Genomic DNA, 21,304 nt, shown 5'->3' with positions numbered 1-21,304 from the left:
TGAAGCACATAAAAAAATTCTTCTGTGGAAAATAATTACACAGCTATAACAATCGGACATTACTCTTAAATTTGTCCACATATAATATATGTGTACCAAAAATGTAAAATGGTTAAAATTGTTGTTAAACGTAACATACACTAAATTGCTTAACAGTTCACAGGCAGGATTTCATTCAGTACTTACGAAGTTTTCACGAGTAGAATCACAACTACGAAAGATTCAGTAACTAAGGTAAAGGCTCTGAAATTTATGTAAGCAGCAATTAGTTTTTATTGATTATCAAATTCAGATGACTTAGTGATGTAGACGCAGACGAAAAACATGTAAATTTCGAGTATGGGAAATGGCAGCTATGGTCGGTCACGCGGCCTCACGGACATGACGGTGAACGAGTTCTCTCAAGATTTTGAAGCACATAGAATATTCTTCCGTGAAAAATAAGTACACAGCTATAACAATCGGACTTTACTCTTCAATTTTTCCATATATAATAGATGTCTACCTAAAACGTAAAATGGTTAACACTGCTGTTAAACGTAACACCACTACAGTGCTTAACAATTCACAGGCATGCCTATGCGGATGCGGTCTGCTAGGTAACAGGTGTTCTATTTATAGCGTGCTGCACTTTGTCACTATGTTCTATGAGGTAAAGGGTTAAGACATTGTGACAGAAATGGATAATGACAGATACTAAATAATCCATCAGTCATGGCAGACTAGAACATTTTGATAGATTGGGATATTGGCAGATACTAAATAACCCACCAGACATGTCAGACTAAGATATTTTGATATAGTGGGATAATGACAGATACTAAATAGTCCACCAGTCATGGCAGACTAGGACTTTTTGATAGATTAAACAAGATACTCCAGACTGGGCAGATGAGGAATTTTTGATAAACTAAACACACGATACTCCAGACAGGGCAGACTAGGACTTTTTGATACATTAAACACATGATACTCCAGACAAGGCAGACTAGGACTTTTTGATGATACTCCAGACAGGGCAGACAAGAAACTTTTTGACAGATTAAACACATGATACTCCAGACAGGGCAAACTTGGACTTTTTTGACAGATTACACACGATACTCCAGACAGGGCAGACAAGGGCAGACTATGACTTTTTGATTAAATACATGATACTCCAGACAGGGCAGACAAGGGCAGACTATGACTTTTTGATTAAACACATGATACTCCAGACAGGGCAGACAAGGGCAGACTATGACTTTTTGATTAAATACATGACACTCCAGACAGGGCAGACAAGGGCAGACTATGACTTTTTGATTAAACACATGATACTCCAGACAGGGCAGACAAGGGCAGACTATGACTTTTTGATTAAATACATGATACTCCAGACAGGGCAGACAAGGGCAGACTATGACTTTTTGATTAAATATATGATACTCCAGATCAAGACAATATAATAATGTTTTGGTCTTCATTTATGTCTCTACAGTACTACAATGGTAGGCTGGAAAGGGAACTAACTCTTACAAGAATTTCTTTAGCAAATTAAATCAACTAACCAGAGCTTTTCATCAGAAATCTCAGATTAATCTGGAATTCTCGTGCCTAATTTTACCTGGAAATCAGGTGAACTTTCAATGGGTCGATCATCCTTGAACCACTGGACTTCAGGCAGGGGATGTCCAAGAATACGAACCTGGAGACATACCCTCTGTCCAGAGTAGACCACAAGATCCCGCAGAGTCTGTGTGAACTTTGGTGGTGAGACCTCAGTGACAGAGGCATCACTCAGTTCACTCAATGCTGAAATGTTGAATAAAAAGATACTTTTAAAGTGATTAACAACCAAAACAATATGGAATGGAATATTACCTACATTTATCAATGTAAAAAGGAAATAAAACTTAATTTGTTACAAATTGTACACCAAAGGACTGGACAGAAAGTTACATTTCCAAATTTAACTTTGGTTACTTAAATACAATAACCAGATTTCAAAATTGCTGCCAAAAACTCTAATCCATTATACATTAACCAGATTTCAAAACTGATGCCAAGAACTCTCATTCATTATACAGACATACAGATTTCAAAACTGATGCCAAAAACTCTCATCCATTATACAGACATACAGATTTCAAAACTGATGCCAAAAACTCTCACCCATTATACAGACATACAGATTTCAACTGATGCCAAAAACTCTCACCCATTATACAGACATACAGATTTCAACTGATGCCAAAAACTCTCACCCATTATATAGACATACAGATTTCAAAATTGATGCCAAAAACTCTCATCTATTATACAGACACAGAAAACATCCAGATTATGTCTAGAAGACATTCAATGTTTAATTATTTTCACTGGTCATGTGTACAGTTCACAAATAAGATATTTTTTCACATGATGAGATATGCCAAAAGTTTCCATACATTTAAGACTTTAATTTTCAATAACAGCATATCTCTTTGGTCTTATTATTTTAGAAAGAAGAACATATTAGGTGCAAAAATGAGAAAAATGATCAAATGAATTGGCATTTAAATTAAGAAGAAATGATAAAACAAAGTAACAAGGACAAATAAGTTTAATTTCCTTTTTTGAAACATATCTTCTATATATTAAGCACAATCTAATCAGAAACTGGCTGGCACTTATCCAATATGATTACCTGAAGTCATAATAATTAAAAAAATGTAAGACATTCTCTTACGTTCAACATGCAGCTTGCATGAACTTTCTGCGGTACCATGATCATTTTTAGCCACGACTTTGTAAATGCCAGCATCTTCTAAATAGGCCTCCCTGATAACAAGTGTGCACCTGTCACCCTCAAATAATAGTTGGATGTCCTTGGACTCCTTCACTGGTTTCTCATTATGATACCAGATAACCTGTAAAAAGGAAAATTATGTCATAATTACTATATACACACATATATAAGTTGTTGCATTCTTCCCCCAAAGCTGAATGATGCAAATTGGGGATTGACTTATGTCAGTCATACTAAATGTCTTAGAATTTTAAGCCAATTATTAAGAAATCCCACTAAAACATGAATAGTTTGTACATTAATTAATTTAATGACTGATAATGTATCCCAGAACTAAATGTGGTAATACTTGCCAAAACACGTATTTCTAGCCAATAGTCATTGATCCACTTTGTTCCATAATGACCCTTAGTAATTTGTCTACATAGGTAGTGCATTCTACTGTATGAAAGAGTTACTAGTGACTTTGCAGGAAGCAAAATCAACTGACCAATGACAGAGTGGTCATTACGTTTGTTCTCTATTCAAGACAATGCTGTCCACAATGTTCACATGCTTTGACTTCAAAGATAAACTTGCATTTTAATGATTTAAATCAAAGAATGGTAACATGAAAGGTGATAACCCTGGAGTTATTATCAACTATCACTGTGAGAAGTACTTTGACTGGATCAGATTTTTCAGCTGCATCTAATCAGATACTGATTTGGACCAACAGTACCAAATATAAAAAATGACAGTAGACTGATTTGTGTGTGCAGCATATAACATCAAACTGATTTGTGGATACATCATGTGAAAGTAGACTAATATGTGGGTGCATTATGCATCATCATACTGAATTGTTCATACAGCATTTGACAGGAGACTGATTTGTGGATACATCATGTGACAGTAGACTGTTTTGTGGATATATCATGTGACAGAAAACTGATTTTAAGTGCACTACTATGATGTCTGATGGCATTGTCTGATTTACTCAGTTACCACTTATTATCAACTGAGACCTGATGATGTTCTTTCAGCCAGCTTGTGACAAGTAGTCCTACAGTGTGTACCAGTGTGCATCAAAAGCTGCATTCAATTTGGTTCTTCCTTTGGGGTGGAGGGAGAGAACAAATGCAACATGGACAAAGAACATAATTCTTCCTCTCCCTCTCTCTCTCTCTCTGTATGACTGTTAGTTAAGAAGGCAAAAACATTGCTGGTCACAATTATTAACAATAAGTGGTAACTGAGTCAACTGGACAATACAACTGAGATCCAAAGTATATGACAGTAGATTGACCAGTAGGTGCATTATGTGACAGAGTACTTATTTATTGTGAGTACATTATGTGACAGTAGACTAATCTGTGAGTGTATTATGTGACAGCTGATTGACTTATAAGTGCATAATGTGACAGTAGACTGATTTGTGAATGCATTATGCAACAGTAGACTGATTTGTGGGTGTATTATGTTACAGTAGGCCGGTTTATGAGTGCATTATGTGACAGCAGTCTTATTTTCAAGTGCATTATGTGACAGGAGACTGATTTGTGAGTGTATTATGTGACAGCTGATTGATTTATAAGTGCATAACGTGACAGTAGACTGATTTGTGAATGCATTATGTGACAGTAGACTGATTTGTTGGTGTATTATGTTACAGTACACCGGTTTGTGAGTGCATTATGTGACAGGAGACTGATTTGTGAGTGCATTATGTGACAGTAGACTGATTTGTGGGTGCATTATGCAACAGCAGACTGATTTGTGGGTATATTATGCAACAGCAGGCTGATTTGTGGGTGTATAATGCAACAGCAGGCTGATTTGTGGGTATATTATGCAACAGCAGACTGATTTGTGTGCGTATTATGCAACAGCAGGCTGATTTGCACATTGAATTGATTTGTGAATGCATTATGTGACAGTAGACTTATCTGTGAGTGCATTATGTGACAGTAGACTGAGTTGTGGGTATATTATGCAACAGCAGACTGATTTGTGGGTATATTATGCAACAGCAGGCTGATATGTGGGTGTATAATGCAACAGCAGGCTGATTTGTGGGTATATTATGCAACAGCAGACTGATTTGTGTGTGTATTATGCAACAGCAGGCTGATTTGTAGGTGTATTATGCAACAGCAGACTGATTTGTGTGTTTATTATGCAACAGCAGGCTGATTTGTGGGTATATTATGCAACAGCAGGCTGATTTGTAGGTGTATTATGCAACAGTAGACTGATTTGTAGGTGTATTATGCAACAGTAGACTGATTTGTGTGTGTATTATGCAACAGCAGGCTGATTTGTGGGTATATTATGCAGCAGCAGGCTGATTTGAACACTCAATTGATTTGTGAATGCATTATGTGACAGTAGACTGATTTGTGGGTATATTATGCAACAGCAGGCTGATTTGTGGTTATATTATGCAACAGCAGACTGATTTGTGTGTGTATTATGCAACAGCAGGCTGATTTGTGGGTATATTATGCAATAGCAGGCTGATTTACATACTGAATTGATTTGTGAATGCATTATGTGACAGTAGACTGATTTGTGGGTGTATAATGCAACAGTAGACTGATTTGAGGGTGTATAATGCAACAGTAGACTGATTTGTGGGTGTATTATGCAATAGCAGACTGATTTGTGGGTGTATTATGCAACAGCAGGCTGTGGGTGTATTATGCAACAGCAGGCTGATTTACATATTGAATTGATTTGTGAATGCATTATGTGACAGTAGACTGATTTTTGAGTGCATTATGTGACAGTAGACTGAGTTGTGTATGTATTATGCAACAGCAGGCTGATGTGCATATTGAACTGATTTGTGTGCAGATTATTAGACAGTAGACTAATTTCTGTGCAGATTATTAGACAGTAGACTAATTTGTTTGCAGATTATTAGACAGTAGACTAATTTGCGTGCATAGTATTAGACAGTAGACTAATTAGTGTGCAGATTATTAGACAGTAGACTAATTTGTGGCCACATTATGCAATAGTAGCTCGAGAAAATTTTACAATAAAAGCAGTTTTGTGTATATTATGCCAGACAAAATACTGCTTCTTCAAACAAGTTTGACTGGTATTAGATTTTCTTTTACCTCTGGTTCAGGGTGGCCAACTAGCACACAGTCCAGTCTTACACGACTGCCCTCCATGACTTCTCGTGTTGGGGCAAGCATGTGGGTGAAGGTTGGTTTCACTGCCTCCTGGTCGGTTGATGCTAGAGACACGTCTTCTCTGTTAGGAAAAAATTACATGACCACCATACAAACATTTTCCTACTTTTCTAAATATGACCTGGGGCATGCAGAAACTTTTTATATTAATGAGTTTGTTATGAATTTGCTGAATATGGCTTAAGGCACAGGGAATAGAGAAACTTCTTGAAATACATATTCTGTTAGGAATTTTCTAAATAGGGCCCAGGATCAAGGAAATGGAGAAAATTCTTGCATTACAGAGCTTGAGATGGATTCTTTCAAATGCAAGAAATAAAGACTGATGTGTCTCCTGGCAGTTATTATCACTTGTTTTGTATTTTATCTTTGAAAAATGTATGAGCATCAAAGCCATGTAGGAATAACTCTCATTAAAAATATCCCCTCTGAAGTATTTAAATGGATATTTTCAGGTCAGAACTGTAAAGGTAAGCATCATATTTGAACTGGTATATTCAGCCCCCAAAATGGCATAAAACATTCTTATGTTAATGTAGTCGGAATAAATAAAAAAATAATATAACTTACTTACAGCACTAATTATAATATATGCAGCCTTGTCAAAACAAAATAAAAAGGTACAAATTTACAAAAAAGATCAGAAATATGGTCTCCAAATTGGTAACATGCTCAGCCAATCTAATTACTCTTCCACATTATCAAACTAATCCAAGGTCTTGATGAGATATGCTGTAAGAACCCTTTTTTTTATCCATTACAAAATCATGTATTTAATATGAAATTTATATTCATATGCAATTTATATTCCAGTGCATTTTTAATTCTTTACATTAACAGTATTCACCATATAAACTTCTAAGAATTGAAAAAAAAGTGATCTTTGATTATTGTCTAATTGTAACTGTGACATGAAAAAGACATAATTCCATTGTCACTGAAATTGTTCTACTGAATGTAAATAATGATTTTAGCTGAACTCTTTTTATGATTCATTGTCAAAGGCTGCTTTCCTGATACAAAATAATTGCTGGAAATGTTGATGAAGAAGTTAGAAAAATCATTCATCACTCTAATAAATGAACACAAAAAAATTGTGTAAAACTTACGCTGTGCTAGAGTAGAAGCTTTCAATAGTAACAGTGCAGGAGCTCCTGATCTCGCCTGAGTTGTTTTTGATGATGACAGAGTATTGGTTAGAATCCTCTGGGTAGGCTTCTGTCACTTCCAGTACCGATTTATTCACTTCTATCTGGATCTGGAATCAATCAACAAAATAACACTTAGAACAATCAGCACAGACTTTGATCTACTGTCCAATATGCACTGCCAGATTCTGATCTATTGTCCACTATGCACTGCCAGACTCAGGTCTATTGTCCATTATGCACTGCCAGATTCTGATCTATTGTCCACTATGCACTGCCAGACCAAGGTCTACTGTCCATTATGCACTGCCACTGAGTCTGGCATTGCATAATGGACAACAGACCTGAGTCTGGCATTGCATAATGGACAACAGACCTGAGTCTGGCTTTACATAATGGACAACAGACCTGAGTCTGGCATTGCATAATGGGCAACAGACCTGAGTTTGGCATTGCATAATGGACAATAGACCTGAGTCTGGCATTGCATAATGGACAATAGACCTGAGTCTGGCACTGCATAATGGACAACAGACCTGAGTCTGGCAATAAATCAATCTCAAGTGTTTCAGTTATTAGATTATCAAGTCTAATAAATGTACAAACTCAAGAATGCTCCATATTTATGGTGAAAAACAGACTTTGCAACTGAAAGTGATATCTTGAACTGTAGCCCACATTTTTTGCGAAGTTTCCTGCATAAACTACAGTGTAACTGTAACAGTAAATAACTCAGCATATAACCCATGTATGACCAAGGATTCCTTTTTTTGCTAGAGAAAAATATAGAAGCCATGCATACTGCATTACAAAAGATACCGCAGTTAAGAAAACTGCTAAATAAAGAGTTCAGATGCAATGTAGCTGATGACAATATTATGTATCAAATAACTATCACAACCATTCTTTACGTCATGATAAATATATCATGCTAAAACTAATGGATCAGTTTGGTAACTCTAGAGTTCAGTACTATTATCCCTGAAAAGAAACTGAAAATAAAACACATAAGTGCATTCAAAGACAAGCTTTCATGACACACCTTGAAAATGGATGATGGTACAATTCTATCCACTCCCCTATACCATGTGACTTCTGGCACAGGGAATGCTGAAAATGTAACTTCCAGTTTGAAACCACGACCCTCTGGGACGCTGATGTCATGAAGTCCCTTAATCAGTGATGGAGCTTCCAAAGCTGAAATAACAATTTTTTAAAAATATCAGTTGAGATCATAAAAAGTGCATTCATAACAAAACTAAATTTTCTGTTCAGCCATATCAAGACCAGTGTACAAGCTCATAACAAGGTCCTGTGATGGAACTGATGCTCTACTGAATGAAAAGAATTCCCAGGAATTCAAGATAAGACCATTACCGCCTTTAAACTGTTGAACGTTCAGACCATCTCAGATATTCTTCAGCAATAAAAAAAAAATCAAATTAAATGCAGTGGTGTACATACTGGATATCAGCTTGGCACCATTTTCATTGGGAACAATGTAGACATCATTAGAAGTGTTTTGGTGAAAATCCCATGTAATAATAATCATCCATTTCAGGGGAGTAGTGATAAAATGATTTTTAAGACAGCCATCATGGCAGCCATATTGGATGTATGATTGGTACCATTGTCATATAGGACCAACTAGGTATCATAAGAAGCCTATTAGTGAAAATCTCATCTTGATATAGCCATCCATTTGGGAGGAGTAGAGATTTTTCATTCAGGATTAGCAATAACAAAATTTTGAAGCTGACTACTGTGATGCCATATTGGACATCAGATCATCACCATTTTCATTCAAGACCATCTAGACATCATAGGAAGCCTCTTGTTGATAAAACCATCCCCTCACAAGTATTAGCGATAATAAGATTTTCAAGATGGCTTCTGTGTGGTGACCATACTGGATACTAGAATGGCATAATTTTCACTTAAAACCAACTGCATATCATAAAAAGTCTTCTGGTGAAAACCCCATGCCAATATGAAGTTCTGTTCAGGCAGTGTTGTGATAACAGGATTTTTTAAAGACAGCTGGTAGTGGTGGTCATATTGTATGTCAGACTGGCACTATTTTCATGTAGGACCAACCAGACATCATAAGATGTCTTTCAGTGAAAAACCCCATGTTGATATGACACTCCATGTAGGAGAAACTACAAGATTTTCAAGCTCATTCCATGGTGGCTATATTGGATGTCAGACTGGCACCATTTCATGTCGGACCAACTAGACATTGTAAGAAGTCTTTTAATGAATGCCCTATGTTGATATGACCATCTAAGCAGGAGGAGTAGCAATAATAAGATCTTCTACAGGGATGCCAGGGTGGCCATATTAGATCTCGCATCTGCACCAAATTTGTTTAAGACAAACAGGACATCATAAGAACTCTTGCAGTGAAAACCCAATATCGATATGACCATCCATTCTGATACAGGTATACTTTACTGACTTAACTACAATGCCATGACAGATATATCATGGTATACTCAGCTTACTTAACTATAATGCCATGACAGACAGATCATGGTATACTCTACTGACTTAACTATAATGCCATGACAGACAGATCATGGTATGCTCTACTGACTTAACTATAATGCCATAACAGACAGATCATGGTATACTCTACTGACTTAACTATAATGCCATGACAGACAGATCATGGTATGCTCTACTGACTTAACTATAATGCCATAACAGACAGATCAAGGTATACTCTACTGACTTAACTATAATGCCATAACAGACAGATCATGGTATACTCTACTGACTTAACTATAATGCCATAACAGACAGATCATGGTATACTCTACTGACTTAACTATAATGCCATAACAGACAGATCAAGGTATACTCTACTGACTTAACTATAATGCCATGACAGACAGATCATGGTATGCTCTACTGACTTAACTATAATGCCATAACAGACAGATCATGGTATACTCTACTGACTTAACTATAATGCCATAACAGATAATGCCATAACAGATAGATCATGGTATACTCTACTGACTTAACTATAATGCCATAACAGACAGATCATGGTATACTCTACTGACTTAACTATAATGCCATAACAGATAATGCCATAACAAATAGATCATGGTATACTCTACTGACTTAACTATAATGCCATAACAGATAGATCATGGTATGCTCTACTGACTTAACTATAATGCCATAACAGACAGATCATGGTATACTCTACTGACTTAACTATAATGCCATAACAGATAATGCCATAACAGATAGATCATGGTATGCTCTACTGACTTAACTATAATGCCATAACAGACACATCATGGTATACTCTATTGACATAACTATAATGCCATGACAGATTGGTTACAGATTGATCATGTCATACTCTGTTGACTTAACTATAATGCCAGGACTGATAGATCTGGCTATATGCTTTTCACTAAGTTTGAAGAACTAACAATATAACCCTCTGATCTGGTACTTCTGCATTATGTGATAGAAGAAATGACCTGAATCATTGCTTTTCTGAGACAGGCACAAAAAAATATGGCTTCTTCAGAATAGAAAGCATCATGCCAACATTTTTGGAATTTCTTGACACCGATTTTATTTTTATTTTTGAAGTATACCATATAACTGAAAGTATTTTCAAGCACATTTCATGAAAAAGTAACAATGAAATTATAAAAAATTGAATTTGAACATGCTGTTATAATGAAGACTACTTCATTGTTTAGTCTTGTACATAGACTGACAAAATAATTGTGTATTGTAAGTATGATTATGTAGTATAGTAATTCACACTTAGGGTTCATTAGGACTGGTCTGCAGTCAAATGGCATTTCAACTATGAAATAATTAAATAATTCTGTGACAGGTGGGTGGAGTGGACAATCAATCGACCCAATCCCTTTGTAAAAACAATGGATGGAGTTGACAACTGATCGACCCATTCCCTTTGTAAAAACAGTGGGTGGAGTTGACAATTGATCGACCCAATCCCTTTGTAAAAACAGTGGGTGGAGTTGACAATTGATCAACCCAATCCCTTGTAAAAAACAGTGGGTGGAGATGACAATTGATTGACCCAATCCCTTTGTGACGTTGACTTCAGGTACATGGATAAGGCCATTGCAAAAAGATGCACCATGGTAAATTGTATTAAGCTCTTTAATCTACACCAAATGCTTTGTCACATCTCATCCTCTTCTGTGAAGACTTTTAAAAAGTTTTTTTTTTTAGGCACAGCAAGTCCATTTGATGATGGATTAGCATCATGCTGTTTAAATCTGAAAGTCCCCCAGGATGCCAGGATGCCTTCTGTTAAATTTTGTCAAATGCTAGTTTTGAGAAGTCATCAAAATGGTTTTTCTTTTGAATAATAATGGTGGCTATATCTTATAACAGATCAGCCTTATTTATATAAATATAAAAGCGTTTCCAGCCAGGATACTTTCAGTTAACCTTGGTCAAATTCTATCTAGCTATTATTAAGGACTAGTTTCAAATTGTTTGGGGGATGGGAAATGGTAATGGTGGCCATATCAAATGGTGGATCGGCATCATTGATATAAATATACAAGCCTCTCATGCTTGATACACTCTGCCATACTTGACTGAAATTTGTCCAATGGTCTATTTTATAAGTTTCAAACAGCAAATGTTGACAGATGATGGACAGTTTACAAGAAACAATGTTTGCCAGACAAAATGCCCAAGTTCACTTTCCATTAAGGCCATTTGAGCTAAACAGTGATTGATTTGTCTCCCCTTTCAAGATATTTCTTGCACGTGAGACAATGTGTCCTAAATCTTCATGCTTCTTATATATTATTGCAAATATGTTGTTTCATTAAAAAGAGAAAAATTACTATCTAGGTCAGAACTATCCAGAAAAATTACTACTTTTTGACAATGAATTTACATCAACATAAAAGTTTTGAATGGATAACTTTTGAGTTTCAAGTCCAATATATATGATTCTAGATACAAATACATGTAAAAACATGTCTAGAAAGACAGAAAGACATACAAATGCATGTAAAAATATTGTCTAATGTAACAGAGAGACATCACTAATGCATCTAAAGACATTCCTAATGAGACAGGCTGACAGACACTGCAAATATATGTAAAAACATGTCTAAGTAGACAGAAAGACATCACAAATGCATGTAAAGACATGCATAAGGAGACAAACTGACAGACACTGCAAATGCATAGAAAGATATGCACAATAATACTGACAGATGCTACAAATTCATGCAAAGACAAACCTTACAACACAGACATACGCTACAAAAGCACACAAAGACATACCTACTGAGACAGACATAAACTACAAATGCACACAAAGAAATACCTACTGAGACAGACATATACTACAAATGCACACAAAGACATACCTACTGAGACAGACATACACTACAAATACACACAAAGACATACCTACAGACAAACACTACAAATACACACAAAGACATACCTACTGAGACAGACATACACTACAAATACACACAAAGACATACCTGAGACAGACATACACTACAAATGCACACAAAGAAATACCTACTGAGACAGACATACACTACAAAAGCACACAAAGACACACCTAGACAGACATACACTACAAATGCACACAAAGACATACCTACTGTGACAGACATACACTACAAATGCACACAAAGAAATACCTACTGAGACAGACATACACTACAAAAGCACACAAAGACATACCTACAGACAGACATACACTACAAATGCACACAAAGACATACCTACTGAGACAGATATACACTACAAATGCACACAAAGAAATACCTGAGACAGACATACACTACAAAAGCACACAAAGACATACCTACAGACATACACTACAAATGCACAGACATACCTACTGAGACAGACATACACTACAAATGCACACAAAGAAATACCTACTGAGACAGACATACACTACAAAAGCACACAATGACATACCTACAGACATACACTACAAATGCACACAAAGACATACCTAAAGAGACAGACACTATTATTCATCCAGGTCATGAAACTAGCTGACATAATTCAAGGTTACTTATGCAATGGTAAAAAGTAGCTGAAAATTTTAACTGAAATAAACTTTCGATGCTCTGTTAGTTTCAACTCTCAAGGTATTTTGTTACAGGTAATTTTGAATCCTTTTGTTATCTACCTAAATGCTGATTGTATCAGTTTCTATGTAAATAAATGGGATCTAAGAAATTTCAACAAAAAATATGTCACATATGCTAATAGGTTTACTTTGATCAATGCCCACCCTTTCACTCCACTCCACTATCTGTGAATATGAAAGTTTTTTTGTGATAAATTTAAATCAGTAAGCAGATGCTACAGAGTGCATGCTAGCCTGATATATAATGAATCATGCCATGCAATTCTAACATCGTACGACACCAGCAAATGTTACATGGGATAAAGTGGGATGTACACAAGCAGGAAAATAACTCAAAGGCATGATCTTACGTATTACGGTCAGACGAGCTGAGGACGAAGACTCGCCCCCAGGATTATTAGCACAGCAGGTGTAACGGGCACTATGACTCCGTGTCACTTTACGCATCTTCAGGCAACATGTGCCATTTATTTTTGTAATGACATAATCCGAGGAGTTGTCGATATTTTGATCGTCCTTGTACCATGAGATAGTGGGAGATGGAATTCCTGTCACATGACACTCAAACGAGTGCGAAGAGCCCTCAAGGGCATCCACTGATTTGAGATTCTTTGTGAAATCAGGGGGGATTATTTGCTGGTGGGTTTCTGCAAGTCAAGATATGAATATGCATGTACTAGTGCTCGAGCTTTTATTTTGAATACACTGTATACATGAGAAATAAAAATTAATCATAAATACAAGCATGCACATGTTTTGTTTCTAATGTAATTTATTTTAATGAAATCCAGTAAGTTCAAATGAAGAAACTAGGAACCATGCCAAGACTTATTTTCGCCAAGGTCTTTGAAAGTTGAAGACATTGTGTATCGTTTTAGAATGGGTAAGTTTCAAACAATTAAAAATTTCCAAAAGGCCATCAAGTTAATGCTTTTATCATTAATACATTATGAATGGATAATTTAATCAATTTAATTTGATTTAATCACCTGTCATTTTTTCTGATACAAGTGTGCTAACACTGTTCTTGCACATGCCTAAAACTGTATTATTTCAACAAATGATAACAGATGATAACTATAATGTATATACATGTACATGAGGCATGAATTATCACATTACATCCTTAGTATTCACTGAATCCATTGTATATATTAAAATCCAAAGTTGTCCCTCATGCATGTTAGTTTTAATATAGCTTGTTTGTTTTTGAGACTCTAACGATGTCTCTGTCAACACATGTACCCAGGACAACACATTAAAAATCTGCACACTAAAGTGCCGTGTATCTTCAGCAAAAAGTATTACAAATCCTGAAATGCATTCTTCTCAGCTAGCAAGAGACCACTGAGGGCCTGATATTGCTCACCAGACTTACATAACTTAACAGTGACTGTTTCGTTAAGCAATCTTATGCAGTAGCGTAAAAATGCAACCAATTCAAACTATCTCCCAAATTTTATATCTTTTTCATTTGACCTGTTTTGCTACAGACTAAGGATAGATAACTCTTTCAAAAGAAAAATGCATAATTAATAAGCACGGTCTCTAGTCCATAATCAAAGTCATATAGGATCATCAAAACTTAATTTTAAAGATAAAGCTTTAATCAGTAGTCCACAGGGTCTTGCATTATTCATAAAAACTAAAATTTTAAATCACAGATAGTTTTGAGCCAAGAGTTTATTTACTCTTCATAATTAAATTTGGAAGGATTTCAGAAAGAAAGCAAAGAATTTAAGTTAAATATACAAATAATTTGTTAGTAATAGCATTGAATTTTACACATCAAACTTGCTTACAGATATCTAAGAATTTCAGATATGGTAAAGTTTTTGTAAAAAATTATCTGCCAAATCTACTTATAAACTTAGGCATGGTTTTTACAAGGAATATTTTGTTTATTGGAGCCAAAATAAACACAACTATTTGCAAAGAAATATCTATAATTGTGTCAAGAAATTCTGATCTTTAATTACATCATTGTAAATAGTTTATGCACTGGGTAACTTTGCTATATGTATATTGAAAGGCTAAAAAGCCATACAGTATATGAGGTAAAGGGTTAATAATATTTAAAATTAACTTTTTCTTCAGTAATAAGTCCCAAATTATTCACTTTAATTCCAAAAGTGTATTATTTTTCTAATTTGTCTTCATCTTTATACTGGCATATATGCATACTGTATTCTAAAATGTATACTTTTACTGGTTTTTATAATTTGTGCAAGTGGAAGAACTCTGTACTCTAGAATCAGTCATTATCATGAGTTACATCCCTTGCTCTGCTTTACTTTAGAGAGGCTGAAAACGGGTATTCCAAAAGCAAAAAAGTTGACTAAATGTCATACAATATGAGAACTACTTGTTGCTCATAATACAATTCACAGGACATCCCGATGATTTATGTCTATTTTGTCTAATTACCAAGTTTTAAAACTAGAATAAATATAAAGTCTCTAGTGTAGTAACAAATTCAGTCTGATGCAAGCTCACTTCATAATTATGTATAGATCTTCCTCATTACCAAATTCATTTGACACTTGATCATAAAAGCCAATATTCCATGTCATTTCAAAATCCAATTAGAAATATGGCCTTCTTAGTGGCAACAAGCTTAGCCAATCAGATCCAAAATCACCTCATTAATATGCATGGTTTCATTCAACACTGAATTCATCTAAGCCCATATTCCAAGTTTGATCAAAACTGGATCAGAAATACTGAGACCAGAGTGGTAATAAACTCAGCCAATCAGAAAAGATAAGGTCATTAATGTGTGGATCTAGCTCATTTTCACATTTTTTTCTGATGATACAAGCATATATTCCATATCTGATTTGAATCCAATCAAAAGTAAGGCCTCCATAGCAGTGACAAATTCAGCCAATCAGTTGCAACGTCACTTCATTAATATTCATGAATCTGACTCTTATTTCAACCAATCAAAGATATTGATGATATAATCCAACATTTTTAGCTTGATCAAAGTCGTATCTAAAACATGGTACCTATTGATGGATAGGCGAGACCAATGAAGAATAACAGACAGTGATGCATGGCCATACAATAAGGTCACAGGCTTTATGGTCAAGTGTACTAAAAATTAGCTAAAAATATTTCCCCAGATATCTAGATTAATAGCTTTTGCATTTTCAACTGACCTTTAACATTAAGAAAAGCTGAGGACTCCACAGCTCCAGCAGGATTGGTTGCACGGCAGGTGTAGCGAGCTGTATCCTCAGAAAAAGTCTCCTCAATTGTCAGTGTGGCTACTCCATTGAGGTACGATGTCTCATAGTCAGGACTATTCAAAGGCAGGTTGTCCTTGAACCACCTTACCTCTGCTTCTGGAGTAGACTCAATGCGGCATTCAAATGTTACCCTAAGTGAAACAGATTAAGAAAGATTAGTCTCAATGTAGAGAATAATGTACACAGAAGTAATTCCTGCATCGTTAGGTTTTCATGAATATCAAATTTTTCAACTTTTGTGTTTATGTGTTATTCACATTCAGAACTTGACTGATCACTACTTATACGTCAAATTCAAAGCAATTATGCAATATGACAGAAAACAAAGCATAATTTTAGTAAGTATCAAATTAAATTCCAAATTTTAAGTACAATAACTGTAAATCACTGACAAAAGATTCACTTTTACACAGAGAAGCTCTATATTTCTTCCATAAAGACCTCACACATCAATATCTGTAAACCTGTACCATCATTCTTCTGTGATCTGACCTCCTCCCTGAAGTCTGAACCTCTTAGGTTGGTTCCTAAGGGCAAATAACAGCTGGGTATGTGCATCTGCTTTTTCATATCCATTATTTATGTAAATGGTTACAGGGTAGATTTATACCATGTCCATCATGTATATACATTGTTATGCTATGCCTATCTTTTATGTACATGGTTACAGGGCAGATTTTATGCTATGCCCATCAGTTATGTACATGGTTACAGGGTAGATTGTATGCTATGCCCATCATGAATGTACATGGTTAATGACTTCTCATGTAAATCTTGCTATAATAAATGATTTCTGTGAACCAAAAACCAATCATTACATCAAAAGATTATTGTCCATAATGAGAAAATCCAACGAGAACACCTCATGGCGTTTCTAAAGAAATCAATCCTATTAATGCATACATTGTATAAAAAGAAACTGGCTTGCAGGAAAACAATCTCATGCTGAAATAGTAACCAGCCAAATATGTATGATGACTTTGTGGATTTATTCAAACAAGTTTACTGAAATTAATCTTTAGACCAAATAGTAAATGGCCATGATAAATGCCTTGTTCATGCATCAGTCGGTACACATATACACTCAGTAGTGTCCGCCCTATAAAGTGTCCGAGTTTGGCCATAATCAATGCTTCGTTCATGCATCAATCGGTATACATGTACACTTAGTAGTTTCTGCCTTATAGTGGATCCAAGTTTGGTCATGATAAATGCTTTGCTCATGCATCAATTGGTACACATGTACACTCAGTAGTGTCCACCCTAGCATGTCCAAACTTGATATCCTAGTTGTAACTAACATAGCCAAAAGCATTTTTACTTTAAGATATCAAGTTGTATTGAAATCTTCCCTTACTTTGTGCCCTCAATGACCTCAGCACTCTTGATATGCTGAATGATTTGTGGTGGTCGTATGGGGGTTTCTGCTGTCACTGTTACTTCCATTGGCTGAATCTGATCTTGAACTCTAACAGCTTGCTCCTAAAATTATAAATGAATGTGTAAACATTCCTTAGAATGGTCATAAATTATAAATGAATGAGTAAACACTCCTTAGAATGGGCATAAATTATAAATAAACAAGTAAACATTCCTTAGAATGGTCATTTATTAAAAAATTATCTCAAAACTATTACAAAAATACCATTTCAATATCTAGTATAAGATTATTTCGAATTGGATAAGCACATTATGATGATGAAAAATTATTACACCAACCAAATTAAAACTAATGACTACTAGTCTTGACAACATGCCAGTATATTACATACAATTATTACTAGCAATAATGGCCAATTTTTAAAGGATTTTTGTATCTGCCATTGTCTGCTACAAATCATACTTCCAGAAGAACTTGAAACTTATTTAAAGTCACAGTGGTTAAGACAATGGAATCTTGATCAGAAGATTACAAGTTTGATTACCACCACTGTATCAGCCTACATCAGCTACCACTGAGTATCCTTGGACATAGCCCTTTACCTGCTTCAGCATGATATAACCTTTTACAGTGCCATAAATCCCTCCCATTTACTTACTCCAATTAGATGAGCTATCGTATTGTCAAGGCCTGAAGATGTCTTTTATAATTTGGTGAAGTAGTGTTCAAAGAAAACATGAAGGACATGCCAACCAAAATATTTTAACATGAACTTTTAAGTACTGGCAGATACTAAATAATTCAAAACAGACAAATTCACAACCATTCCTTCCCCTGGCCCTCCCATTATTGCAATCATTATTAAAATCCCCCCTGGTGTTAGTAATATTGAAACAGGCTTGTTCAACTAGAAAGTCGTTACAATCAATTTTCAAAAGGATACAACTAAAAGATGGTCAAACCCTTACAATCAAGAATGAACTACAATTCATAATATAAATGACTAAGGGCAGTATGGGACAGCATCAGTTTCAAGATATCAACGAGAAAAGTGGATAACGTGTTACATCAATTAGTTACATCACACCCAAAAAAAAGAAAAGAAACACATACCAAATGAAAAATAATTCTGATCTGGAGCAGAAATAGGACTGGGTAAGACAACGTGATGTTAGAATACATTTGTGTAGTATGCATGGTAATATAATCAACGGCATAGAGGATGATGTGTTCACTTCTGTCAACAAAGATCTGGATGGTGAATGCAGACATTACATTGCAACATTTACAAGCTGATAAAATGGCTACTCAGAATTATCAAGTTCAGCAAAAGACTTGCAAACGAGAAAATTATTTTCAAAATCTGCAACATGTTTATAATTATAACAACTGTAATAAAATTAATAGTAGAAACTTGAGGAAAAAAAAGTAACAGCACAGTATGTAGATGTTTGACAGTCTATCCAGATACAGCTAATCTCCTCTCAATACTCAAGTCATTTTCAACCTAATTTGTTTCTCTGTAACTTCACATGTCTTGTTAGCAAATCCCTGAAATTATTAGCATTTATGACTTATTAGTAAGGAAATAATAATATGAATGGCCAAACCCCAATTTAAAACTGTTAATAAAAGGTTAAGCACTAAGTAAGAGGTGTGACCATTTTACATACCAGCTGTTTCTGAATCTTGGAGACTTCATTGTCTGCCTGTTGTAGGGATTGCATCAAATCTTGATGCTGCACATGAAGGTTATGGACTCGACTGGGACCATCATCACCTATAACAATACCAATTAGCATCAATGACTATTAGTCTACACTAGTAAGAAATCACATAAATGCAAAAAGTTATTTTTTAAAACATACATCCATCAATCATTTTTTAAATTAAAAAAACACATAAACACAAGTGAAATCTGAACTTCAATAATACATACAAAATTTATATGAAATGCCTTCCATTCCTTGTCTTATTTTAAATATATTTATATATAGAAATTAATGAAATAAAGGATTCAAATACTTAATGCAGATACAGAGAAAAATGCTTATTCTTTCTCTGAAACCAATGTATTGCTCATTCAAGAAAAATGTTATAAAAAGCCACTTGCTGACTATATAAATCTTATCAAAAGCACTTGCTGACTATATAAATCTCATCAGAAGCCACTTGCTGACTATATAAATCTCATCAATAGCCACTTGCTGAATATAAATCTTATCAAAAGCCACTTGCTGACTATATAAATCTCATCAATAACCACTTGCTGACTGTATAAATCTTATCAAAAGCCACTTGCTGACTGTATAAATCTTATCAAAAGCCACTTGCTGACTATAAATCTTATCAAAAGCCATTTGCTGACTATACATCTTATCAAAAGCCACTTGCTGGCTATATAAATCTTATCAAAAGCCACTTGCTGACTATATAAATCTCATCAATAGCCACTTGCTGACTATAAATCTTATCAAAAGCCACTTACTGACTATATAAATCTCATCAATAGCCACTTGCTGACTGTAAAAATCTTATCAAAAGCCACTTGCTGACTATAAATCTTATCAAAAGCCACTTGCTGACTATAAATCTCATCAATAGCCACTTGCTGACTATATAAATCTCATCAATAGCCACCTGCTGACTATATAAATCTCATCAATAGCCACTTGCTTACTATATAAATCTCATCAATAGCCACTTGCTGACTGTATAACTCTTATCAAAAGCCACTTGCTGACTGTATAAATCTTATCAAAAGCCACTTACTGACTATATTTCTTATCAAAAGCTACTTGGTGACTGTATAAATCTTATCAAAAGCCACTTGCTTACTATATAAATCTCATCAATAGCCACTTGCTGAATATAAATCTTATCAAAAGCTACTTGGTGACTGTATAAATCTTATCAAAAGCCACTTGCTTACTATATAAATCTCATCAATAGCCACTTGCTGACTGTATAAATCTTATCAAAAGCCACTTGCTGACTGTACAAATCTTATCAAAAGCCATTTGCTGACTATACATCTTATCAAAAGCCACTTGCTGACTGTATAAATCTTAAAAGCCACTTGCTGACTAAAAATTTTATCAAAAGCCACTTCCTGATTATATAATCTAATAAAAAGGCCACTTGCTGACAAAGGCCACTTGCTGACTATAAATCTTATAAAAAGGCAATTGTTTATTGTGTAAATCTTATAAAAAGCCACTTGCTGACTATGTCTTGAAGATATTATGATACAGAACAATGAGTCTGCTTCAATAGTTACTAAGAAAATGGTTATTCTAAAATGTATTTTTAAGACCTAGATTAAAATTAAAATTGTACACTTTGAGTAGATCACTGAATTTAACATTTCATATGATGTGTCTAGAGTACTCAATAAAAATAAGTTTACTTA

At 34.9% G+C, this 21,304-nt stretch overlaps 1 protein-coding gene across 38 annotated transcripts in view; it reads right to left on the bottom strand.

The window, feature by feature from the left end:
* LOC149789875 (uncharacterized) overlaps positions 1-21,304 on the bottom strand; it is a 704,306-nt gene that overhangs the window by 607,568 nt on the left and 75,434 nt on the right. For 37 of the 38 annotated variants that reach the window (XR_016423748.1, XM_089971883.1, XM_089971882.1 and 34 more), the window contains exons 21-29: positions 19,566-19,672; positions 17,869-17,993; positions 16,422-16,642; positions 13,608-13,904; positions 8,146-8,300; positions 7,065-7,213; positions 5,878-6,016; positions 2,711-2,891; positions 1,607-1,794 (exon numbers count right to left, since the gene is read on the bottom strand). Coding sequence is in view for 37 of the 38 variants with exons in the window: in XM_089971883.1 (XP_089828009.1) it covers positions 1,607-1,794; positions 2,711-2,891; positions 5,878-6,016; positions 7,065-7,213; positions 8,146-8,300; positions 13,608-13,904; positions 16,422-16,642; positions 17,869-17,993; positions 19,566-19,672 (1,562 nt within the window). In the remaining variant the exon portion in view is untranslated. The remainder of the gene's footprint in view (positions 1-1,606; positions 1,795-2,710; positions 2,892-5,877; positions 6,017-7,064; positions 7,214-8,145; positions 8,301-13,607; positions 13,905-16,421; positions 16,643-17,868; positions 17,994-19,565; positions 19,673-21,304) is intronic. The other variant, XM_089971904.1, reaches the window with a different exon arrangement.

Source organism: Sinohyriopsis cumingii, chromosome 10 (genome assembly GCF_028554795.1).
Source record: "Sinohyriopsis cumingii isolate HCF-2022 chromosome 10, ASM2855479v2, whole genome shotgun sequence".
Lineage (NCBI taxonomy): Eukaryota > Metazoa > Mollusca > Bivalvia > Unionida > Unionidae > Sinohyriopsis > Sinohyriopsis cumingii.
The sequence above is the reverse complement of the archived record's forward strand: the minus strand, read 5'-3'. Positions and strand labels throughout refer to the sequence as shown.